The 27,022-nt window shown below is 41.5% G+C and overlaps 1 protein-coding gene across 3 annotated transcripts in view; it reads left to right on the top strand.

Moving 5' to 3' along the window:
* The window catches only part of Shroom2 (shroom family member 2), a 116,511-nt gene extending 90,159 nt beyond the window's left edge, over positions 1 to 26,352 (top strand). For 2 of the 3 annotated variants that reach the window (XM_048441669.3, XM_048441668.3), the window contains exons 2-6: positions 10,610 to 10,819; positions 14,502 to 15,047; positions 16,438 to 16,600; positions 21,232 to 21,504; positions 23,523 to 26,350. In XM_048441669.3, the coding sequence (XP_048297626.1) occupies positions 10,728 to 10,819; positions 14,502 to 15,047; positions 16,438 to 16,600; positions 21,232 to 21,504; positions 23,523 to 23,789 (1,341 nt within the window). In that variant the 5' untranslated portion in view covers positions 10,610 to 10,727 and the 3' untranslated portion in view covers positions 23,790 to 26,350. Of the gene's footprint in view, positions 1 to 10,609; positions 10,820 to 14,501; positions 15,048 to 16,437; positions 16,601 to 21,231; positions 21,505 to 23,522 lie in introns of all 3 variants that reach the window. The other variant, XM_048441666.3, reaches the window with a different exon arrangement.
* The last annotated feature ends 670 nt before the right edge of the window (positions 26,353 to 27,022 follow it).

The following is a 27,022-nucleotide window of genomic DNA, read 5'->3' as shown; positions in this document are numbered from 1 at the left end:
ACTCTACCTAGTGTTCTAAAATGTGAGAAATCTGTCTTATACTGGAGATATTTAAAGCTGTTTCTAGCCATTCACAATTGCAAATAATACTTTAATTGATAAGCATATTTTGCTAAGAGCTAAAATGTAAGAGCCATACATTTTCCATATGGGTTCTATTAAAACATGGTAGATAAGTATTTGGGAGTTCTCCCCTTTTGGACCTATGCAGTATATTCTTGTTATTTATGCTTTATTCACCATCAGCTTAGGAAGTCCTGTTCCTCTCACAACTTTGCCAGTATTAAAGATTAATTTACAATTCTGTGGTTTAAGTAGCAGTCACTTTTAACGTGTATTTTGGGGGGTGGGGAGAGGGAATCTTTTTTGTATATTTATTGGTATTTTTTCTTTTTGTTCATTACTGTTCACATTCCTATTAAAAGTGGGCCGTTCTTAATCATTTAGGATATAATACATCCATGTAGTATAGTGTGTATTTTTCAAACATCTACTATTGGTTAGGTTTAGATTATTTCTGTAACACATAAATTGAATCCTCTTCTTGTGGCCCACACTCTGAATCTGTATTTTGGTGGCCACCAACTTCTAGCAACTATGTGTTGTTGCTGTTACCTTGTAACTTAATATGGCATTGTATACAACCACCCACAGTTCTGTTGATTCTTAAATAGTCTACAATGCTTTACAAGGAAGACAAAGTGACTAAGAATTAAAATAGACCAGAGTTTTCAGCCTGATGTGTTACATTGTATTGTAGGAGGAAATCCTATTTTAGAAAAGGTTGATGGCTGCTGACCTTTTGTAGGAGATTGGAGTGCTCAAGTGTTAGAGGAGAGTACTACGTTCCATGCATTCTACATACTCTTAGTCTACAAAGTGTTTGACAAAAGAAATGACTGTGCTATGGACTCTAGAAATGTTTATGATGCCAGCATTTGTTATCGCTAAGGTAAGAGGACAGTGAGTTCAAAGCCAGAGTGAAGTATATATTGAGATGCTATGTCAAAGAAAGAAGCAACAATTGAAAGAAGGGTACAGGGATTCAGCTTGATCTGACTGTTGGCATCTTCACTCATTACCTTCATGGTTGACAATAAATAACCCTGATCTGTTTCTTTCACATCATTTCCTGATATACCACAAATAAGCAAAACAGACCTTGTGTCTTAGTTATGGTTTCTATCACTGTGAAGAGACACCATGACCACCACAAATCTTATAAAGAAAACATTTAATTGGGCTCACTTACGGTTTCAGAGGTTCAGTCCATTATCATCACAGAGGCAGCGTGCAGGCAGACATGGTACTGGAGAACGAGCTGAGAGTCCTACATCTTGACTGGCAGGCAACAGGAAGTAAACAGAACTAGGTGTAGCTTTAGCATAGCAGACCTCAAAGCCCCATCCCCACAGTGACACACTTCCTCCAACAAGGCTACAACTAATGCAACAAGGTCACACCTCCTAATAGTGCCCCTCCTTATGAGCTCATGAGAGCCAATTACATTCAAACTTCCATACCCTGACTCTAGGGATGTTCCTGATTCTTTGATATTAAATTAAGATAAACAGGTACATTACGTGTAGGATGAAGTCACTAGATATAGCCTCCTTTCTGACGCAAATGGTAGGTCTCCAACTGGTCTTGCTATCTGTGACCACACTTCTATTAGTATATATCTCAACAATTTGCATTCGGTGCAATATTGGATTTATCTGTCTCTCTTTTTTCTTTAAAAATTAAGATTATTTTATTTTATATATACGAATGTTTTGCCTGCATGTGTATATATATGCACCATATATATTTCTGTTGGATCCCTGGAACTGTTTAATGGATGTTTCTTAACCACCATGTGGGGACTGGGGATCAAATCTGGAACTTCTACAAGAACAGAAAGTGCTCTTAACCACTGAACCATCTTTCCAGCCCCTACGTGTCTCTCTTTTATAGGTCTCCCAGTGTCTTGGGGAAAGTTTTCATGCAGTAGGACCAAATTGTTCTAGACTAGTATATTATGGTAAAACTTTGTTTATAAACCATGCATCCCAACAGTTATTTAATAACCATACTTTTTCTTAATGAAAAGGACATGACAAACTAAGGATTAGTTTGCTAATCCCTGTTCTGCATAACAAGGCATATACTAGAATTTTAAAATCACAAGTGACTTGGCCTGGTGTTAACCAGGCTTTTAGTTCAGCTCCTTGAGAGACTAAGGCGGGAAAATGCAAGTTCAAGTCCAGGTTGGACAATTGATGTGAAAATAAAACACGGATTGGAATTATAGCTCAGTGGTGGAGTCTCATAGTCTGCGGCCCTAGATACTTGCAGTTCCCAGTATTGCCAAAGAGGAAATAAAACAACAACAAAGTGTGTATAATTGTTCCTTTTATAAACACCGTGAAGGATATAAGGAGACTATTAGGCTAGTGATATACCCCAATTGGGAAAGCACTTGCCTGGCATCCAGGAGCCCTGGGTTCAATTCCCAGTAGTGCAGAAACTGGGCATCCTGGTGCATACCTTAATTCCGGCATTTAGAAGGTAGAAACAGGAGAATCAAAAGTCCATGGTTACCTTTTGCTATATAGTTACCTCAAGACCAACCTGAGACATGTGAGATCCTGCTTCAATAAAGTAAGAGAGGAAAGGAGGGAGGGAGGGTGGGAGGGAGGGAGGGAAGGAGGAACAGGCGAGAGATTAATGGGAAGAGAGAATTATTATGCATTTAAGAATGCCAGGAAGAGTTTATGTGGTCAAGGATGTGATGAGGTTTGGAAAACTATGTTTTAAAAAACAAACAAACTTTCCTGACCTCTTTTTTCATTTTCATCTAGGACAATGTTTTTTGACCCAATTGGAGCTCCACAGACATCATTTTGAAGGCATAGCCCAGGGCTCTGGAAGTTGTTCCCACTGGAGGAACATAGGTAGATTCCCCCTAGGCCTGGTGCCAGGGAACATTCAGTGAAACCATTTTTATAGATAGTGATTATTTCCTTTGGAAGGGACATGCAGAGTCAAGGATTAAAGTGCCAGAAATACAGCTTTTGATATCTACACGGAGTGGGTAGAAAAGTGGGAGAGAAGGAATTTGGAAGGCGAGGTTTTGCAAAACAGATTCATGTTTTCTTGACATCCAAATTGTTTGGAGGGCTGGTTTTGACATAGATTTGGAGGCATGTCATCCTTCACTATTCAACGCTCTTCCTGGCCTCTAAGTTTAAGCAGAGCCCACTTCCTTGCTGCCTCTAATCTTAGGAGCAAGTATGATGTGATGGGACCGCAAACATGAGAAAGGCCTTGCCACAGATTTTCAGAATGTATTTTGTAAAAGCATAGCTACTTTACTGGGATATTTGAGCAGCAGTTATAATAGATTATTATAATTTCCAGGTCCAAGCGGGGCGTGTGTGTGTGTGTGTGTGTGTGTGTGTGTGTGTGTGTGTGTGTGTATGTACATACATACATGCATGCAGAGTGCAAAAAGTCTATGTTAGTGCCTGCTACTTTCTACTTTTTATTTTGTTTTTCAAGATAGGGTTTAACTGTATAACCCTAGTTGTCCTGGAACTTATTCTGTAGACCAGAACACCTTATTTTTTGAGGCAGTCTCTTACTTAACCTAGAACTCATCAATATGGTTATTCTGGCTAGCCAGTGATCTTCAGGGACCCTCTTTTTCCAACGCTCCCCCAGCACTGGGGTCACACACACATATATCACCACACCCGGCGTTTACAAAGATGTTGGTGATCCAAACCCTAATTCTCATGCTTGCACAGCAGGAATTTCCCAGCCTACTCCCCACACCCTTTATAATTACTGAATAGCTTTGAAAGCCAGTGCCTGTTAATCTGAGTTTGCATCTTTTATACGTGGAATTTCTCTTTTTAATCTGTCTACTTCCCCAACCCATTTAACCACAAATGACTTATCATTTTGTCTAAATCAACTTCATTACTACTTGGTATCTGAGTTTCTGTAAGCTAAAATGAAATTCCAAGGAAATGGCAAACCTTTTTAGTCCATCTGTGAAGGGATTGGACAAATAAAACTCATCTGGTCTTCTAACGTTAATTACTCTTCCCACATGGCATGAGAAACGCAGACTGGCATAGAGAGAAAAGCTTTAACAAAGAGGCATTGCAGGAAACACATGGTCAAAGCCAGGATGTTACTGGGTTTGCATTTTCCCCAAAGGACATCCAGCAAGACACAAAAGTTTGAAAACTGAGCATGGTCGTGTACATATGCTATCTCAACTACTTAGGAAGTTCAGGCAGGCTGGCCTGGGCTCTATTACAAGTTTGAGACCAGTTTTGGCTGCATAGTGAGACCTTGTCTTAAAAGACACTCCCCAAAATCCCCAGACAAAGAAAACTGCGAAATGAAAAGATCCAAGAGTTTGAACAAAACTTGTTCGCATAATTTGTTAATTTCGCAAATACAGGTGGATCATCCCTAGTCCACAAACCTGAAATCTGAAATTCTCTTGAATCAGAAACTCTGTGCCCACATAATGCCACAAGAGACAAATTTCTACTCTTGACATTATATTGTGATGGCTTGCAGTCAAAATGCAGATGTGCCAAAAATAATAAACTAAAATTATCTTTCAGATATATATATATATATATGAAACATATAAAATGTAAATGTGGCATAAGTTAGCATTAATCCATTCATGATTATAATTAAGGTCCATTCCATAGGTATTTTATTTTTCATACCTGTATATGCAAATAGCCCAAAAAATCTTTTAATTCCAAATTCAAATATATCTTCCCCCAAACATTCGAGATAAGAGATGCTCAACCATATTGTTTCCATGCCTGAAAATTTGGCAGTCAGAGGATAATCAGTCAGTCCCTATTCAACAGCAGCTTATGCTCTGGGAAGTCTGATAATACCGTTATTCTTAAATGTTCGTGCTCTTTAAATGTTCCTGATGAGGTCTGTGCCTTTGAATGGTCAGTTGGTTAACTGATTGCCCTTTGGAGTTCTGTGTGAAAAAGGTGGTGGTGAATTGTAGGTGGAATGTCTTGGGTGTCCCGTCTTCTAACTGCCTGACTTCTACACAGAGATCTGACTGATACATTTCTCTAAGCTGTAGGACAGACTAGCTATTTGTAATGGATGATGAGTCTACCCTTTCCCAAATTGTTTTCGTTTATACCCACAGCCAGTGGAGCTGTTGTAGAACTGCTCCTGTTTAGTGTGTTGTGTGTGTGTGTGTGTGTGTGTGTGTGTGTGTGTGTAATGGATACCATGCATGTGAAGGTCAAATTAAAACCTCAGACATTGGTCCTCACCTTCCACCTTGCCTGAAACAGGGTCTCATTGGTTTATATCAGGCTACTTACATACAAACTTCTAGGGATTTTCCTGCCTCTGCCTCCCACCTCAACATAGTAACAGTGGGATTATTGTTCCTCACACTTGCTCAGCAATTGCCTTGGCCACCGAGCCACCTCTCTAGCCCATGCTGCTATTCTTGAATTTTTGCATCATACTTAAATGAAAAGAGGGAAAGTACGTTAGTGCCTTCATTACTTTCCTGTTGTAACGGAACACCGTAACCAAGGTGATTTATAAAAGAAAGTGATTAATTAGGCTTATGGTTTCAGAGGCAGCAGGAGCATCTCCAAACTTCCATCTTTACCTGCAAGCAGGAGGCAGAGAAAGAACAGGCTGGAGATGACACAGGTCTTGAGAAACTTCAAAGCCTACCCCAAGTCACACACCTTCTTCTGTAAGGCCACATCCTAATCCTTCTCAAACACTTCTACCAGCTGGGAAACAAGTGGACTGTCCTGCCTGAGCTGTGTGTTCATTCTGTCTGTGTGTGCCTTGTGTCTCAGAAAGAAGTTGTATGGTGATTTCTGTGGTGGAGAACCATGGATGGTTCCATTCATCTACAGAGCTACCATTGCGTCTGCCTAAGATCCCTGGTTCAGAGGAGCTCCATACAAATCCTCTCCTATACCATGGGATCTCTGTGCCTCAGAGAACTTATAGCTACCCACTTATGGTTTGATCTGAAATTTCTCCCTTAGGCTTCTGTTTTGAACATCAGTGACCGCTCACAGCACAGTTTTGATGGCTGTGGAGCCTAACTGGTAGAAGTGGGGTGAGCCTTTGAAGGTTCTTCCTGCCCCTCATTCTGCCGTTCTTTCTCTGCTTACTGGTCTACTATGATATGGAAAAGCCTCTCATATATTCCCACTGCCATTGAACTTCTTCACCGTGTCGTCCCCAGCTACGAAATCCTCTGAAATGGACTGAAATCCTCTGAATCGAGTTCAAAGAAAGCTTTCTTCCCATAACTTATCAGATATTTTATTACAGTGACAAGAATCTGACTAATGCACAGCACACCTGTGTGATACAGTATGGCCTGTGATGATCATGTTTTTGCAAGGAAATGAAGCTTCCTCTGGCTTGTTTACCGGTTAGATGATATAAGGCCGGTATACCATGGATCATGATCATAATTAGAAGCATCTGCTAGCAAAATCCCAGATCAGATGGGACTGATATTTTACTCAGGCCTAAACACCATGTCATTGATAGAGTAATAACTGATGATAAATCAGAGTCCTCTTCCTGTCCACACCAAAAGTCAAGAATGGATGGGAAAGAAAGACCCTGTAGTATTTTCATTAACAAATCCAAATGATTAGGAAAATTTCCCCATCACGTTTGATAAAGATAGTTATAAATTCTTTTAGCAAAACAATAGTGAATTGATTTCTGATAACAGAGCAGTAAAAAAAACCCATTTAGTTAAGTTGGAACATTCATATACTAGGTTATTCCATCAAGGACTTAGCTGTTTGCATCTTGAAAAAGTACCCTCTTCCCTGTGCGTAATGTTCTTCACAGTGGCAGCAACAAGAGTAATTACATCTCTCTCTCTCTCTCTCTCTCTCTCTCTCTCTCTCTCTCTCTCTCTCTCTCTCTCGACAGGATTTCTCTGTATAGCCCTGGCTGTCCTGGAACTCGCTCTGTACATCAGGCTGACTTAGAACTCGGAGATCTGCCTGCCTCTGTCTCCTGAATTCTGGGGCTAAAGGCATGCACCACCACTGCCCATCTGGTACTTACATACATACATACATACATGTGTGCGTGTGTGTGTAATGGGTTGCCAAGGAGATGCTGGAGAAAACAGCTGGAGAAAGCATCCTTCCTGCTGGGTGAGGAGTAGAGGCTAAATAGAAATGAACTGTAAGAACACTTCAGAGTCCTGTACTAGGGTGGAATATGGAGATTGGCATTTCTAGTGGCCCATGTGGTAAGGAGACATGTATGCCTAAGATGTAGCTGCAGGGAGGAGAAAACAGAAATTGACAGCATTGAATGCAGATTTCTCAGCTGCTGTGGTGAACAGATGACATCTGGAAATAAAACTGCCATTCCTCATATGCAGAAACTTCCCATGGAGTTCTGGGACGAACTGACTCCAGAAAAGGATCAGATGCGTCAGTTTATATAATAGTGAGGTTAGTTGACTTTCTAGAGCATTTGTGTGTTTTTCTACATTGACATGAACATGCTATACCAGAACAGACACATTTGTGCCTTTCTGTGATGGCAACACTTATTGAAAACAATAAATTTACAGTGTGTCATCAGTTTTCTTTGCAGGAAATTACCGGGTAGTCCCATCTCTGTAGGAATGAGTATGCCTGAATATTAGTTGTCAGGACTCCAGAATGCTGTTGCCTTTACCTCCTTCCTTTGTATGGCTCCCTTCCAGCTCCAGCATTATTCTCAGGGTAGCATATAGACATAAGGAAACACAGTCCTTAAGTCTTCTTATTATCTTAGAGATTTTTGTCTCTGTGAACATCCATTCTTGCCTCCTACCTCCCTTGATCTTTTCCCTTTCTTAGGATCTCCATATTGCCCAAACTATACTTGAATTCACTATGCAATCAAATGATGATCCTGAACTCCTGATGTCTCTGTCTCCCGAGTGCCAGGATTGTAGGTCTGTAGTCACTTGTGTTTTATTTCAAATGAATGAAAAAGGGGAAAGCCTAGCTACTCAACAGACTGAAGCAGAAAGATCACATAGGTACAAGGCCTGCTTGGGCTATGGAATGAATTTAAGGACAAGTTGAACCATTTACTGAGACCCTGTCATAAAATAAAAGGGGGGGGGGTTGTGGTATGGCACACACTAGCATGTATAAAGCCCTGGGTTCAGTTCCTGGTTACCTTCCACCCAAAAGCTAGATAAGGTGCTACATGCCTGATCTCAGCACTTGGGAGACTGAGGCAGAAGGATAGTAAGTGTGAGACCAACATAATATCAATGAAAATTCCTGAAAAGAAAAACTGTGTGTAGAGGCTGGTTGTCTGGTTAAAACTGTAGTGGTGATGAAGATGTTGGAATGTTTTACTTGGACTAGCTTTAGCCCTGTGAATAACCATTCCTTGTCAACCTCTGTGTTGGAGCATCGTGTGACTAATAGATTAAAACCTTTTGTAATTTATTAACTTAGCAGACCCATTTGCCTCCACCATCCCCAAACTAAGAATGTCATCAGATAACATCTCAGGCCTATAGGACAGATCTCCTCATCTTTCTGTAACCGCCTCTCTGATGTCCATGCCACATATATTTTAAACTTGCCTTGTATGACTTTCTTTGTTTAGTAAAACTGTAAAGACTTCTTGATACTTCTTCCATATTGGAACATGGAAGTTGGGGGTCATCTAAACTCATGTTCCCAGGCTGCAGTCACTCAAATATGGCCCCTGAATAAACTATCTCTTACTCCTTTTAGGATGAGAATTATGGTTTTTGCATCCACGGTTGGGTACTCTATGAGACCCTGCTTCAGAAAAAAATAGTATAGATCAAGGTATATATGTACATGGCATAGCCACATATATAGTCATGGCACACATCTGCATGCACAGCACAGGACAGATACATAGAACACGCACATATATGCACCACTGCCACACATGTACATTTACATAAATCTGCACAGACAGCATCCATAGCATATACATCTATTTATAAATGTACGTCTATATTCCAACATGACACAAACATATCACACTGAACTCTTCTCTACATTCTACATCTCTTGGACACCATTGAAATCACAGAACTCAACGTTGTTACATCTTGGTCCTTTTTTATTGTGTCTTTCTGTGACCTGATTTGCTAGATTCTTATGAACTGGGGCCGTTAAAATCAGTTGGTGATTTCATGGTGTTTACTCTGCAAGCTTGGAGTTGGAGAGGGCCAAGAAAAATAGAGAAGGGGAATTGTTGGGGGGAGGGACGTTAAATTGCTACATCAATTGTTGTGTAAGAAAGATAAACTCCCCCTCTCCTCTTCTCTCCCCTCCCCTCCCTTCCTTTCCCTTCCTCTCCTTAGAACACAGGAAGGTTATCATCCACAAGGCAGGACACTGGCATAATAATTCTATAGTGCTTTAGCCTACCAAATACTGTGCCCTGCCAGCTTCAAAGTCAATTTTAGATTGAGAATTGCTCTTTTCCTTAAATCAGAGGTTTGTTTTCTTTCTTTTGGGGGGAAGGGGTGTTTCTTTTAAAGAAATGTAGTTGGTATATATGATGTGGGAGAATTATCTGTATTCTGTCAATCATGTATTTTAATAAAATGCTGATTGGCCAGGCAGGAAGTATAGGTGGGAAAACCAGACAGGAAGTAGAGGTGGAGCAAAGAGAACGGGAGTATTCTAGGAAGCAGGAAGCTCCCTCTCCACTCCTGTGCAGACCACTGAAGAGACAGCATGTAACCTGCCCAGCTGAGAAGGGTACTGAGCCATGTGGCTAACATAGATAATGATAGTGGATTAATATAAGTTACAGGGACTAATAAGAAGCCTGACCTAATGGGCCAATCAGCTTTATAACTTATAGAGATCTCTGTGTGATTGATTTTCTTTGGGACTTGCCGGTTGTGGGGTACTGGGCGGGAACAGATACCCCAACAAGCCGGCCCGTCATATTACATGTATACATGTGTGTCTGTATCAGATCTATATGCATGTGCCATTGATAATTCATGTTCCATACAGAAGATGTTACACATACGGCCTAGCATACATATCATGTGTTGTAGATTGTTACCATTTCACAAGTGACAGTTGGCACAGGTGTTGGAAAATGTGTAGTCCTTAAAGTGGTTTCCTAGAGAAGATCCCAATCAGAATTCTTGTCTCATTTTTATGACATCTTCCTCTAGATGTCCTGAGACCATTATAGGGCCTACTGAATCAGAACCCACAAGTCAGTTCCACATTTCCTGAACTGTCTCACTCCCAGGAAGACACAGAGCCTCTGCAGGAGGGCCTGAACCAAGCTATGGCTCTACCTCAAGAATACACATACTGTCAGACTTGGGTCCCCTTTGACCCCTACCTGTTCAGGAGTGTACTTTATAGCCAGTGTGTACAACACTGCACGCTAAGAAGGCAGCCTCGTCTCAGATGCCTTCAGTGACTCATCTCAAGTCCAGTACACCTACAGACTCTTACTTAGCTCTCCCCAACAAGTCCTTACCAACACCATTTACTGAGTCCCTGATGTGTGTGTGATTCTCCTACAGCTCCTCTGTGATCAGCAGTGCCCAACCACAAGACAACCAGCATGTGAATGAGGAGAGAGCTTACTCTGAACCGGAAGCCCAGCTCTCTTCTAAGCGTCAACACCGACAGACATCAGCCATGGAAACCTCTCGCTCCCCTTCACCCCAGTTTGCCCCACAGAAGTTGACAGACAAGCCTCCCCTGCTTATCCATGAAGACAACTCAGCAAGGTATTGTTCTACGACCGTATGCTACAGCTTCAAACATGGGGATAAAATTTGGTCATGAAAAATCGTGTAGAGAATGAGCCGTAGCTCAAATGACCAGTTGTAGTTTAGTGACATCGCGATCCCCTTTGTCTGCATTGAATGCATTTCCATCTACCTTACTACCTGGCACATTCAGACAAAGCATATTTTGCCAGTGATCAAAAATCAGATTTAACCCAAGTATAAGATATTTAGGTAAAGCTGAGTAATTTTCTTACTCAGAAAATTAGTATGAAAATGTCCATGATTTTCATACTCTTTAAATTTTCCCCTCTCCCTCCTTTCCTCTTTTCTTGTTTTGTGAGACATGATCTTGATATATAACTTGAATTGGTCAAGAACTCACTGTGTAGCCTAGACTGCTTATGTACCCTAAACTGTATGAACTCCTCACCCTTTGGCCTCTCACCTCTAAAGTGCTAAGATAGCCAAAGACTATTATCAACTGATTAGTTCTTCAACCTACCCTCCCCTTTAAACTTCTGAATGACCCAGATAAAAAGCCCAGTGCCACAGGTTACCTCTTTTCAAGTTATCATTCAGTAAGGTCTCATAGACCCCAACCATTATAGATTATTACCGTTGCTCTTGGTCACCTTCCAGAACTTTATCCTATTGCTGAAGAAGCTACATGCTTGAATCATAAAACATGCAAACAAGCTGGTAATGACCTAAAAGTTTCATCCCCACTGGCTAGCTTTCATAGTGCCAGAACATTTTATTGATGATAGGGGAGTGAACTAATAAACAGTCTTACCCAGCTGTGAACTCTGGGAATTATAATAATGAATGTTATGGGAGTAACTAACTACTTTCTGATTGGATCTAAGACCTGCTCCACAAATTGGAACTTACACCTGCTACTGTTAACAGTGCTGAGAACCCATAGCTGGGTAGGTCACAGACTCTAGGAGAGAACCAACTACTCTCATTCTAATAAATGGGTATTGCATTAAATCTTTCTTTTTAAGTACTTGTCTTTATACCCATAGGTTGGTACATTGTAACACTCATCAGAGAAGCTTCTTTTGCAATAGAAGACAATTAACATAGAGATCCATAACTCTTGCAGAGAATATGAAACTTCTAAGTTTCTCATACCCCTGTAGCAGAAATTCTAATTGGCCTTTATAGTAAAAACTTGGAGTCAACTATCAGGCGGGTAAAAGCTGAAGGATCCGAGAAGCAGAGTGGCCAGGCACTAGAAAGTTCTTGTCCTTCCAATGTTCAGACTGAAGGGGAGATCCTGTCTCAACAAATCCTCAGAAGGAATGTTTCTTTGCCAAACCTCAGACTGCAGGCTCAATTTGTATCCTCAGACTGCATCTGTCTTCACTAAACTTCATACTGCAACTGAGCTCCTGTCTCCTCCCGCCTTCTATTCCTCTCTCCGCCCAGCCATATCCTTTCCCATCTCTACCTCCCTAGTGCTGGGGTTAAAGCATGTGACTCCCAAGTACTGGGATTAAAGGTCTGAACCACCACCACTCAGCTGTTTCTCTTTGAGACTGGATCAATTTCATGTAGCCGAGGGTGGCCTTGAACTCAGAGATCACCTGCCTCTGTCTCCCAAGTGTTGAGATTAAAGGTGTATACCACCACTGTCTGGCCTCTATGGCTAACTAGTGGTTTAGCTCTGCACTCTGATCTTCAGGCAAGCTTTACTTGTTAGGTTACAAACAAAATATCATTACACTACCCTAAATGGGACATGATATCACACCTTCTCCCAGAGTTCAGAGATCATTGTGGAAGAGTGGCTGGAAAGCTTGTAAGAGGCAGAGGTAATGAATGACTACAATGAAAGTGTTTTCCAGACAGGACGGGGCAGCTGCACATATCAGCTCACAGTGACTGTGACTGCATGTACAAGATAAAACCAGACAAATCCCAGCATAGGTGGAGGAGATCTTCACAAAGTCCTACCCCCTGTTGAGAAGCTTTTGGCAAGCACATACTAACAACACTAAGCAGACTTGGAAGTTTTATAAAAACAAAAAGCAACATGAAATTGGGAAAGAATAGTGGGGGGATGTGAGGTAGATTTGATGAAAGCGTAAGCATGTATGAAGTTCTCAAATAATAAAAAGTCATTTTAGAAAGGACACCATTGATGTTGTTATTACATCTCTGTCCTAGTGAGGGTTCTACTGCTGTGATAAGAACTATGACCAAAGGCAACTTGCAGAGGAAAGGATCTCTTGCACCTCACAATTTATAGGTCACCATTAGAAAAGTAAGAGCAGGAACTGAGGCAAAGACCATGGAGGAATACTGCTCACTGGCTTGCTCCTCATTGCTTGCTCAGCCTACTTTCTTATACAACCCAGGACCACCAGCCTCAGTGGGATGGACCCTCCCACATAAAATATTAATCAAGAAAATGCTCCCACAGGCTTGCCTATAGGCCACTCTGATGGAGGCATTGTCCAGTTGAGGTTCTGTCTTCCCAAAGGACTTGCTGTATATGCCTCAGCTATGTTTTATGTCTTAAATTAAGCATCTTTCAATTGGCAACATTGTTAGTAATGTAGAGAGAAGCTATCCTATTCTGGTAGTTTCTTCAATGGAATCCCACAGCCTGAGTTGCTTAGAAACAACAGACCTGGCTTGCTCATGTTTCTGAAGAATGGAAGAGCAAGGTCAAAGTGTGGCAAATTCAGAAACCTGTTTTATAGATGGCACTTTCTTTCTGTGTCTTCATATGGTAAAGGAGGCAGGAAGCTCTCCAACGTTCTTTTGTAAAGACACTGATACCATTTAGAAGACTCCATTTCCAACATACCACTTCTCTAAGGCTCTATCTCTTTAAACCACACCTAGGGTATTAAATTTCAACCTAGGAAGCCAGATGTCATGGCACACGCCTTTAATTTCAGCACTCAGGAGACAGAGGCAAGTCTCTATGAGTTTGAGACTGGCATGGTCTTACATAGTGAGACCCTGTCTTAAAAAAAAATCCTAGGAGTTTGGGTGCACATACACGTTCTTATAGCAGTAGGAAAAACAATAAGGTGACCTGTGTGATAGAGAAACTGCATAACATTTTCATACAAGCAACTCATTAGAATTATACTGAACCACTGTAGGTTTCATAGTGAAACAGAGAGATTTAACAAATGGTTTTGATGCTTTTTTTTATTGTTTTTTATTTTTTATATTTTTTTCAAGACAGTGTTTCTCTGTAGCTTTGGAGCCTGTCCTGGAACTCGTTCTGTAGACCAGGCTAGCCTCAAACTCACAGAGATCCACCACTGCCCAGCACTGCATTTTTTTTGTATTGCCCTCAGAATAAAAACACAAAATCAGGGATTGTGCTTGATTTTGCTCATGTGATTGAGCATTTGTTTTAAGTCCCTGGGTTCAATGTCCAATTTCATAAGAAAACAAAAATGAATATTAAACAGGTTTTGTATCATCAGAACCTCTCCCTCCGATGCTTATAGGTTTGTGACAGAGTTTGAGTTGAACTGCTAGACATTTAGAGACCGTGCGAGGAGTTAAATGAGGACCATTTCCAACCTCTGCTTTGTCTTTCTATTTGGCTAGTTGACAGTGGGTCTTTGTGTTAGGATCCCTCTGTGAATAGCGGGTGGAAACATGTACATATCACAATCTCAGAAGACAGCCCTTGTCTTTACAGAATCGAGCGGGTGATGGACAACAACACCACGGTGAAAATGGTGCCCATAAAAATTGTGCACTCGGAAAGCCAGCCTGAGAAAGAGAGCCGCCAGAGTCTTGCGTGCCCAGCCGAGCTGCCCCCACTGCCCAGTGGGCTGGAGAGGGACCAGATCAAGACGTTGAGGACATCAGAGCAGTGTTACTCCCGCTTCTGTGTGTATACACGGCAGGAGGTGGAAGCCCCTCATAGAGCCCGCCCTCCAGAGCCCCAGCCACCCAGCACCCCAGCACCTCCTGTCAGAGATAGCTGTCCCTCCCCTCCCTCTCTTAACTACGGGAAGGCCAAGGAGAAGACTGTGGATGACTTGAAGTCTGAAGAATTAGCCAGGGAGATTGTGGGAAAAGACAAGTCCTTGGCTGACATCCTGGACCCTAGCGTGAAGATCAAGACCACCATGGATCTGATGGAAGGGATTTTCCCCAAAGATGAATCCCTCCTGGAGGAAGCTCAGCAGCGGAGGAAGCTGCTTCCCAAAGTCCCCTCACCTAGAGTCACGGAGGATCAGTGAGTAGATGACACATACCTGCTTGTTCCTCAGTCCCTATCTCCTAGGCTTAGAAGTAAATGAAGGGACTTAGGGGAGTATTGATATTCATGATTGCTTCTGGGGGGAGGTGGTGGTTTTCCTTGGGGTCCCCAGTAATTAGCGCTTTTTGGTAAGCCTTTAAATTTTCATACCTGGATTTGATTGCTTGGGGCTTAGCAGAGGCAAGATGATACCCATTGGAGAATGGAACACTCCTGACATCTAGTGGAAGCGTAGCAGATACGACTAAAGCTCTTACAGTGTATGAGATAGCTCCCAGATACCATCAGTGCTGACCCTGAGAAACCCTTTGTTGGCTTGAGGCCAACTGTCTGCTTACTCATCTGTGTGGTGTCCATCATCTAATCTCTCTATTCAATATGAAGATTACATGCCTGTCCATCTATTTGTTTGAAAAGTAGGTCTTTCTATGAACTTTGGGCTCCCTTGAACTTGATCCTTCTACCTCAGCTTTCTCAATGCTAGGGTTATAGGAATATGCCACCTCCTGTGCCTGTCTCCCTCCTACCCACTTCTTGATAATGTTGAACTAGAAACCCAGGTCTTCATACATATTAGGCAAGTTGTCATCACTGAGCCATAAGCCTTACTTATTTTATCTTGTTTTGAGACAAGTTACCTAGACTGGCTTTAAACTCCAAATCTTCCCTGTAGTGAGGAGCTGCGGGGCAGGCCTGCTTTTCGCCTCACCCGGCTCCCGCACGGCTAGCTTAGTCCCAGAAATAACAACACACAAATTGTATTCATTTAAGCACTGCCTGGCCCATTATCTCTAGAGAGTTAGTTACTGACTAACTCTCATATCTTGATATTAACCCATTTCTAATAATCTCATGGTAGCACCACGAGGTAGTGGCTTACCGGAAAAGATTCAGCATGTCTGACCTGGTGACTGGCTCCATGGCGTCTGCCTCATAGCCCTCTTCCCAGCATTCTGTTCTGTTTACTCCGCCTACCTAATTTTCTGTCCTATCAAAGGGCCAAGGCAGTCTCTTTATTGACCAATGAAAATAACACAATAGATAGATAACCCTCCTCCATCACTTCCCGCCTTAGATTCCTGAGAGCTGGCATCTTTACGTGTATTTAATCTGTGTCTCTTTTGATTACCTGCCTCTCACCTACTTTTAAGTCCCATTACAAAGCCTGCCTCTAATCTAAGGATGTTATATTGATAGCATTTTCTTTCCTTAGTGATGTTTGTTTGTCTGTCTGTTTAAATTTCGGTTACCTAGGGGCAAAGGATGCATCTCAGAGGTAAAGTATTTACTTAGTGCATGGAAGGAGTTGGATTTAATTCAAATCACTGGTGGGATGGGAAAAGCAATTTTTTGCCTCTTCACCCAGGAAACAGGACACAGGCGTGCCAGGGATTGTGTCCTTGGCCACCAATTCTACCTATTACAGCACATCGGCCCCCAAGGCAGAACTTCTTATCAAGATGAAGGACCTACAGGAGCCTGAGGAATATTCAGGGGGTGACTTGGACCATGACCTGTCAGTTAAGAAGGTAAGAAGTGCAAATCTGACCTCAACCCAGTAACTCCGATTGACAACTACCAAGGAGGTTGAGGCTAGAGAATCCTTTAAGGCTGGGAGTTCTGGACCAGTCTGGAAGGAATAAGGAGACCTTCCTCTATGCAATCAAATCCCCTACCTGCTGAGTGTAGAGATGTATGCCTGTTATTCCAGCACTAAGAAGATTGAGGCAGGAGGGTGGCGAGTTTGAATCAGTCTGTGCTGCAGGGTAAGTTCAGCCTGATCTTCACAGTGAGATCCTTCCTCTAAAAAAATTAAAATAAAAACAAACAACCCTTTCCTCACAATTGTACAATCTAGACTTTCTACAAAGCCCTTGAATATTTAACTGTAGGCAGACTAAAGAAAGGAGCCCTCTGTAAGGGACATTGTGTTTTTATGGAATTATGTACAGCTACCACCAAAAAAGAAAAAAGAAGACATGTCTAACATAAGCTTGGTGAACCTGACCCTCTACCTGTTTTTGAAAATAGGTTTTATTGAAATATAGCCACATTCATTTGCTTACATATTGACTGATCATGGAACCTACAAGGACTAAAATATATACACCCTAGTCCCTCATGGAAAAAGTTTGCCAACCCTTACTATACTGCATCAGGCATTAGATAGTTGGATAGAGTGAATAGCTAGAAAGAGACAAATACCTGTGATTGTAGAAACACAGAGTAATGCCAGACAGGCTTTAACCCTTGAACTGTGTCCTGTGTGAGGGAAAGGTAGAGGAGGTACAGATACCCTTGGCTGAAGCTTTGTGGTCTTGGGGAGAAGCAGCAGAAGGCAGAGCTTCAGCTTCATGAATCAAGAAAGAAGGAAGTTAACTCAGGGCCATTTTCTGTAGTACCCACGGCAGCCACAGCAAGGACACTATTATCTAGTGCTTCTGACCCAGTGATTTGAAAGATAGCACAGATTGATCTTAATTATGTAAGAAATGTTAGGGAAGGGAATATTATGACCTATTTATATAATACAAATCCTTTCAGTGTAGAAAATGGTAACCTTTTGGGTTCTAGGAACTAAATATGGTCTCTTAGAGACTTTGAATTGGAGCAATATACAATTTATTCTAGTCATGTGTCCACGTTTTTCAAAACATCAGCATTTCCAGTTTTACTTCATAAAACAGAATTCATAGAATTTGAAGCATTTTGATTTAGGCTATGCTGTACATACAGGGAACTTTATATTTTTATTGTATTTTATTTTATGCCCTGGCAGTGCTGAAGCATGCACAGACAGCTCGTATATGGCGGTTCTGTTGAACTGTCCATATTGGGTTTCACAGTCTAAGTTGATGAGGACGACTGACTGGGTCTCTTCCTCCTTCTTTCTAGTTAGGCCTTGTTATTTCATAGTACAATGCATTTAGAAGTGCATGTTTTGGCCAGGGACATAGCTTATTGGCAGAATGCTTGTTTACCTAGCATGTGTTAGGTCCTAGATTCATTCTCTAGCCCCCTTCCTCACAAAGTATGCCAAAATGTTTTTAAAGTCCAGGTGCAGTGATATGTACCTATAATCCTAGCATTCGGAAGGAGAATAAAGGGGATTATCATAACCAGCTGGGATCCATAACCAGCTGGATACCAGCCAGAACTATACAGCAAGTTCCTTTCTCAGAAATGCCACCCCCGAAAAACAACTTAAAAAATGATTTTACCACCTTTGTCTATATAGTGCTCTACCTATTTGTTCTGAAGGGCACCAGGTACTGGAATACTGTGTCAAGAGGCCACTGCTTTGGGTCTGGGTGAATCACAGAACGTGATGAGTTTTGTTACATTTTATTTATTTATTTTTGTGCACAGAATCATGTTTTGTAAATATCCGTGTTGTCTAATAGTCTTACTCAGCCTAGGGATTACATCCCACATGTTGAGAACCACTACTTTAAATGGCTTGTGTCAGGGTGGGTAATAATTTTAATGTTTACTGGTTTGTCTGAGGAATATGGGGTTCTAGAAATGAATGCCCAGTGGTAGCTGCACAGAAGCTAAGTTCTGCATTGTCACACACAGTCAAAATGTGGGTTCGTGTAGGTCAGCGACACAGTAGATGCCCAGGATGAACAGCGCCCAGAGTTATATCCCCAGCACTGCAAAGAAAAGTGAAAGTTGAAATGTTAAATCATTTATAGTACATATATATTTTCCCTACTAATGTCTTTGTCAGATGGAAGGCAGTAGATTATATTGACAATGTCCCAGAAGGTCGCTGTCATTCCTTTACATGTGTTACTGTTATCTCTCTGTGATGAGACACTTGACATAGACGACATTAGAGAAGGAAGGGTTCTATTAATCATGGTTTCATAGGCTGAGTTATCCAGTAGTGGCTATGGCATAGTTTTACTCATCAAAGCCAGGACATACAGCAAAGCAACTGCAGGAAGGGCAAGATGCAGTGCTTAGATCATGCCCAGTGTCTTAGTCCTCCACCTCGCAATAGTTTATTTTTTCAAATTCTGAAACCATGGATGGATAAAACCATTAATTGGGTCAGAGCTTCAAGATCTAATTGCCTCTGGAATCATAGTATTCAGTATCTGTTAACTTTTTTCTGAAAAGATAAGAACAAACCATCTACTTATCACAAATAGGGTACCAAGGTAATATCTTGGTTAGGGTTCTCTTCAGTATTATCTTATTGAAAGAATTCTGTCAAGGGACAGACAGATGAAGCAAAAGGCTCCATAGCAAAACTGAGCAAAGCAAACATTGCAAAGATGAATTGAGTGGGCTTCCCAAAGCACTGAAATTGTGAAATTTAAAAGGATTTTAATGACTATTTATGAGGCGGGTGGCATATTCATGGAATAAGGCAACACTTTTCGTTTCTGAAATCACGGTGCACCAGATTTCCTTCTTAAAAGGATAGTGTTTACCTGATCCTCTTAAAGCTCCAAAAGGAAGGGTGTTGACCCAAATGCAAATGTTGATTTCAGGTCTTTTGTGGATATAGACTCTTTGTTAGTTTACATGTATGAGAGGATGCCCTGGCTCCTTCGTTCCTGACAAAGAGGAACAGCCTTCCTGTAGCAGCAAAGAGACATAGTGCTTAAGACACATAACTTCAATGGTCCTCAGGTGCCTCATTTCTAACTCCTTTCATAATGGGCATCAAAAAGATGAGTTTCACCCATATATAGCTTGGTGAATCAATGAGTTTGCTGGATTTACTGCAAGGAGCACTAATGACCCCAAAACAATCACATCACAGGGAAAGTCTCACCCTGGCTTAGATAACAACTTCCTTAAAGCTTCATAGGTGGAGTCCTAGTCTACACGCCATTTCTCCCCTCTCAAAGACACATACATTGGGGGAAGTTTTACGTGCTCATAGGAAATGTGCGAGAGAAAGTGGCTGGAATCTCAGGAAAGGGTCTAATGATCTTCCCTATTCTCTCTTCTGAGGAAGAGTTAACAAGCTGATCTTATTGATGGTCTTTTTTTTTTTTTTTTTTTTTTTTTGCTTTTGAGTAATGACAAGCCTGGGAGAAAGCTAGATAGAGGCACTTTTACACAAGCCTAAAAATCTGACTTTACTCCCCAGATCTTACAAGGTGTCAGAACAGAGCCAAGTCCTCAATTTTCCTCTGACCTCTCCATGTGTGCCATGGCTTGCATGTACTTGCATGCGTGAATGCACATGCATACATACATGCATACATACATGCATACATACTAAATAAATAATTTTTAATAAAAATGTGATAGCTGTTTTGCTCAAAGACAGGGATCAATATCGCTGGATATAGACTCAAACTGTCTCTGTATGTAAGTCTTTGATTTGTATGCTTAAAATGACAGCATTTAAGATATCGTATAGATTCTGTGAATCCTTGCAGACACAGAGATCGAAATAGCATCTACTGTGAGTCAAACTAAGGTAGCTTTAGCATTTCAGGACATTCACCAAATGAGAATTTGTTTTATTTAGCTTTTGTTTTTATGTTTGGAAATAGTATCTCATTATATAGCCTGGGCCAGTCTGGAGTTCATCATCCTTGAGCCTCTGTCTCCCCAATGCTGAAATTAAAGACATAAAGCACCAGGCCTGGGTTCCTCTTTCTTTTATGAATTCATTTGTGTATTTTTTTTGTGGTGCTGAGGCTAGAACCTAAGACCTCATGCATGCTGTGCAAATACTTTATCACTGACTTATATATACACCAGCTGTGTTTTGTCTTTAATACATTTTATATATACATTTAATTTAATTTCTTTTAACATTTGTGTGTATATGTGCATGTACGTGTACATGTGTGCATGCAACAGCACATACATAGAGGTCAGAGTACAACTGGTTGGAGCTGGTTCTCCTTTCACCAAGTAGGTTGTAGGATTAGAACTCAGGTCATCAGACCTTTATTTGCTGAGCTACCTCTTTGGCTCACACAAACAAGGAAGCTCATATTTAACCAAAAGGCCTTTTTCTCTCCCTGGTTTTACAAATCCCCTGTTATTTGATGGTTCAAAGACTAACATCCCCAATCTAGCTAAATTCTTCCCAGACTGTGTGTGACTTGGCTATACTAACCTAGAGCCCCAGCTTGGGATGATTCTAACTAGCGTCCCCATGCCTCCCTGTGCCCTACAGCAAGAGCTCATCGACAGCATCGGCCGCAAGCTGCGGGTACTGCAGGAAGCCCGAGAGAGCCTGCTGGAAGACATCCAAGCCAACAACGCCCTGGGGGAAGAGGTGGAAGCCATTGTGAAAGATGTCTGCAAACCCAATGAGTTTGACAAGTTCCGGATGTTTATTGGGGACCTGGACAAAGTGGTGAACCTCCTGCTGTCACTGTCAGGCCGCTTGGCCCGAGTGGAAAATGCCCTCAATAATCTGGATGACAGTCCTTCTCCTGGAGATCGGGTACTTGCAAACGTGTTTGTGTGGGAAATGGGAAGTAGTGAGGATGCCTTAGAGTGATGGTTCTTGGGGTGCTAGGAAAGTCAACTCTTAGAAGCCTCATACTGTCTGTGCATGGCATATATCATCACATGTATCCTCAGTTTGCTTATACTCAGAAGAAGATAAATTCCTCACTTCCATAGGTTATGTTTCAGCTGAACATCTTTCTCTGTTCTTTGCATATTATGGAACATCAAAATCAACCTCTTTATTAATTAAATATGTACTGGACTTTCACAGGGAGGAGTGCATTACAGGCATATACTGTCACATGTATCCTCAGTTTTCTTGTACTCAAAAGAAAGTAAATTTCTTACTTCCATAGGTTATGTTTCAGTCAAACATGTTTCTCTGTTCTTTGCATATTATGGAAACTTCAAACTCAATCTCTTGGTTAATGAAACACATCCTGCACTTTCCCACCGCTGTCTCAGTAGCTTTCAGGCATCCGTGTGATTTTCACAACTTGAGCGATATTTGTCGAACACGTTAATCATGTCCACTTGTTTTTCGTTTGGAGGATGTTGGCTTGACCTGCCCTCTTTCAGGGAAAGTATCTCATCTCTTTGTTTGTCTTAGGCCTGAACAAGGCAAGATGTACTCTAAAGTTTCTATGGTCATGGGAATCCCAAAGAGAGTTTCCGGTTCAGGCCACATTGAGTAAGAGATAACAGCCCCTCTTTCCTGAGCTCCTGCCAGGCTCCATGTGAAGACAGTGAGTGCATTCATCTCTTCCTTTCTTCCCTTCCTTCATCTTAGACTTGGTAGGGTTTCTATTGGACGTGAATATTTTATAAACTAAAAGCAATGATGGTAAGTTTTGTGTGTCAGAGATTTGTTTGAAGCAAGACACTGTAAAGAGTGAAGGGCTGTTACACACATCCTTCCCAACAGCTCTTGCTCTGGATCTTGCTTTACTGGCCTTTTTTTGATCTTTGTACCACCTCCTGTTGAAGAATTTAATCCTGCCCCCCCCTCTCTTTCTTTCTCTCTGTATGTGTGTTCCCCTGTCTTTCTCCCTCTCCTCCCCCCCTCCCCTCTGTGTGTGTGTGTGTTCCCCTGTCCTTCTCTCTACTCTCTCTCTCTCTTTCCCTGTGTGTGTTCTCCTGTCTTTCTCCCCCTCCCCTCCCCTCCCCTCCCCTCCCCTCCCCTCCCCTCCCCTCTCCTCTCCTCTCCTCTCCTCTCCTTTCCTCAACTCTCCTCTCCTCAACTCTCCTCTCCTCAACTCTCCTCTCCTCAACTCTGTTTTGACTCTGCAAGCTTGGAGTTGGAGAGGGCCAAGAAGAATAGAGAAGGGGAATTGTTGGGGGAAGGGATGTTAAATTGCTATGTCAATTGTAGTGTAAGAAAGATAAACTCCCCCTCTCCTCTCCTCTTCTCTTCCTTCCCTTCTCCCCTCCTCTCCTCTCCCCTCCTCTCCTCTCTTGCTTCATACTATAGCCCAATCCTACGTTTGCTTTTTATTTTGAGGCCAGGTGTCAGTAATTTGTCTGGGCTGGATTGGAATTTACTTCACAGCTAAGACATACCTTCACTTATGAACTTTCTGCCCCAGTCTCCTAAGTAGCTGAGATTACAGGCCTGAGCCACTGGACTCAACTTAATTATAGTATTTCCCTTTTTCAATTTTGGGACAAACAGGATTCCCAAGTCCTTTGTCTCTTTGAAGCATGTCAGAACTCTGTAACTGTTGGTCCCTGATTTTAAAGCAAATGGAAGAGAAGGCACAGACAAACAGGAAACCCAGAGGGGCCTAAGAGTGACTTCTGGAAGGGTGAGGAAAGGAGGAGTTGTAGAGAAGCTGGCCATAGTTAAAAGCACATGTAGACTACATTCTGGTCATTTCTATGGGGATCCCATGTGATTTCAAGGTTTCCATCAGACCAGTCTCCAAAAGCTACAGGGCTTTTGAAGAATTGGCCAGAGTCTTTGCTTTAGCCCTGCCTCAACAGGACTTTTTGTCTCCCTCCCCTCAACAGCAGTCACTGTTGGAGAAACAGAGAATTCTAACCCAGCAGCATGAGGACGCCAAGGAGCTTAAAGAGAACCTGGACCGTCGTGAGCGCATTGTGTTTGATATCCTGGCCAACTACCTCAGTGAGGAGAGCCTGGCTGACTATGAACACTTTGTAAAGATGAAGTCAGCCCTCATCATTGAGCAACGAGAGCTGGAAGATAAAATCCACTTGGGCGAAGAGCAGCTCAAGTGCTTGTTCGACAGCCTACAGCCTGAGAGAAGCAAATAAGAGACCCCTCCCTGCAGAAGTTGGACACTGAGCCTTGGAAATTAATGCCTGGGAATACAAGAGTGAATCCAAGCCTATTTGCCCATCTCTGGAGAGACACACTCTGGAGCCACAAGGCTAGTAAAAAAGCAATAATGTCCTATTAGTATGTGATGATTCATTTATGTTTTTCATTTCTATTGGTTTGCTAAGCAGAGTTTCATATTACATGTGACTTCACAGAATGCCAGCCTTTACTGGTCAGCAGGGACCCCTAGAATGTCCAATGGCTGGGCCCACAATACATGCAAGCACTCCTTTGCAGCACTGACACCATTGCTCCTCCCTTGTGTAGATGCCGAATACATCCCTATGGTATATGAGAGGAAAGACCCTTGTGATTTAGCCAGGCTGAGGCTGCTGTGTGTTCTGTTTTTCATTTAATAATTTGAGCATTCATTGGTTTATCATCATGACATTCTCTGATCCAGTAAAAATCAGTGATGATGATAATCTATTGATATGTGGGAAACATGAGCAGTTTTCTAATGGTTAGAAACCAACTATGAAATGAACAACCTACATATTGGATGCATTCATTCCAAGAATAAAATCAGCACATACCTTTATATGCATGCTTTAAAACACCCCAAACAAACGGAAGCTAAGTGTCCTTCTTGTCACATCTTAAATAATTTCTAACCAAGCGACATTATTTGGTTAAAAGTGTGTCTACTTGTAATGTTATTGCTTGTTCTTTATTCTCTGAGACCAATGGAATATTTTGAAGTTTTTTTCCCCAAAGCACTACTTTGTGTATGCGATCCTTAATGATAATTGGTAGCTTGTCTCTTTTTACTTTTCTGATTGTTACCATGAGCCACATGCCATGTACCTTAAGACTTAAGATTCCGTCTTTTAGTTTGTCAGAGGTCCTATGGAGTGATTAGTACTTACACTGGAAATCGAGTTTCAATATTCCTTGTCCTTAACAGTTGAAGTGGAAAGATGATAAATGGAGTGTTACTCATTAAAGCAACACTGTCATTCTATTGGTTTCCAGTTAACAGGACAGAGATTGGGAAAAAGTACTTGTAAATCATGTATCTGATTTGTTACTCATTTTATTTTTATTATTATTTGTTTGTTTTAGAAGAGTCTCACATAACCCAGATTGGCCTCAGTCTCCCTATGTAGTCCAGATGACCTTGAACTCCTGACTCTCCCGCCTCCACTTCCTGAGTTCTGAGTTTACTAGCATACCCCATTTCCACGGCTTTATACATCTGATAAAAGATTTATATAAAGAATTCCCAATACCCAACAGTAGAAAACAAACCATTTGGAAAAAGTGGGCAAAAGACTTGACTAGACACTTCACCAAAGAGAATGTATGTATGGCAGATAAACACATGAAAAATGTTCAGGCACCAATGGCGTGTATAACTTGAGTTAAATGTGTGTAGGTTTGGTGTAGTTCAAGTGATGTTTATGTAACTAAATGCATGGTGAAAGATGAGCAACTCCCTCTAGTGACTTGATGTTTAGGCATCACTAGTCTTTGTTCTATCAAGGGATTATTTAATTCTTGTTTTCCCTTGAGATTGCAGCAGATGCAAAGATTTCCCTTTTGCCAATAACCACGCCCTTTCCAGAATACACATGCACACTTAGATCCATGTGTATGTGCATGACCTCACACTCCCATACACAGTTGTCTTAAAGGAGCAGAATCCATGCTTCCTGAGCCAGAGGAATAGAGGTTGACACTGTACAACTGAGTCGAGGTAGGCATGCTTCTGTACTGCAGAGCCCAGATGGCTTTGTTGACAGTCTATCACTCATCGGCTGGAAGAAAACCTTTGCAAACGTATTGAATCCTATTAAACAAAGCTACTTCTACCTTTTGAAGTACCTGATCTGTCACTGCAGCGTCCTCTTTCCACTTGGTCATTCCTTGTGAATGTGGGTCATGTCAGAAAATGTAATGCTAACTGTCCACATACTTTTCCAGGAATTACAGACTATTTTGTTTTTTATTTACACCAGGCTATTTACCTGTGGTTCTTTATCCCCAAATACAGTGTTGTGAAAATTTGATATGTGTGTAAACTGTGAATAGTAGAATTTTGTTTGTCTGTAACTTGCCTTTTCGTGTTGTTCCAAGATTGTCTGTTATGGAAAACAATATGTAGTGCTCTAGCATGCTTGTACTGAAACATATAGCAATTATGACCTTCTTGTCCATTCCTTGCTTGCCTGTTTCATGTCTGATTAGCAGGGATCCAAGAATTCCAGAGAGTCCATGTATGTATGTCTGTGATTATTGATTCTATTGCATAAGAAACAATCTGGTGCTAATGGTTTGTCCTTGGCATGCATATGCGTGGGTACAGTTGTGGAACTCTCTGTATACACACTGACCTTGCTTGTGGTCGGTTTTTGTGGCTTTACTCTGAACTCTGCCCTGGAAAAAAGATGCACATTTGTGCTTGATGCTTACCACTTATCAACAGATCCTCTTGCTTGACTTTAACTAAATAAATAATGTCTCTTCAAATGAAAGAAAAATGTCTTTATTTCATACATGATAGCTTTCTACAAAAATAAAAATACCAGTGATGGGCATGTCGTCCAAGGGAAAGGGTATGAGCATAGTGCCCTGAGTTCAAATACCAGCAGTATCATCCACAAAAAAATCCTAAAACACAGTAGCAAACACCTGTAATCTCAGCCCTTGGTGGAGTAGTAAATGGCTAGACCCACAGCATAGTTGTTCCTTATGTATACAGGTGCCAAACACATCCCTAATTGACATAGTAGGCAAGATTCTTGTGATTTAGCTAGGTGCGGACTGCTGTGTAATTTGTCCTTGCTAGGTCAACAATATGGCCATTCAATCATATTTGTCATAATTCTTTGGCCTAACCAAAAATCAGTGGTGATGATTAATGTGTGGTAACAAGAATGGTTTCCTGGTGGTTAAAGACCAATTGAACAACATGTATGTTTAGTGTTTTCAATGAGATATTAACATCTTAAATGCATTAGTATACCCACAACAACTCTTTTTTTAATTCATGACATTGTCCTTTATACTACTACTTTCTGAGCAGCCCTTTCTGATCTGTCTAGTCCCTCTCATGGCCATGACCTACCCATTCTACCAATCTCTTGCAGTCTGGCTTAACTCCCACACCTTACTGGGCACATGAAGCTAGAAACATGGGGTTCTTTGGGTGGTTGTAGCAGAA

The sequence above is a fragment of the Myodes glareolus genome, chromosome X (genome assembly GCF_982192425.1).
Source record: "Myodes glareolus chromosome X, mMyoGla1.1, whole genome shotgun sequence".
Classification (NCBI taxonomy): domain Eukaryota; kingdom Metazoa; phylum Chordata; class Mammalia; order Rodentia; family Cricetidae; genus Myodes; species Myodes glareolus.
This window is presented reverse-complemented; position numbering and strand designations above follow the sequence as displayed.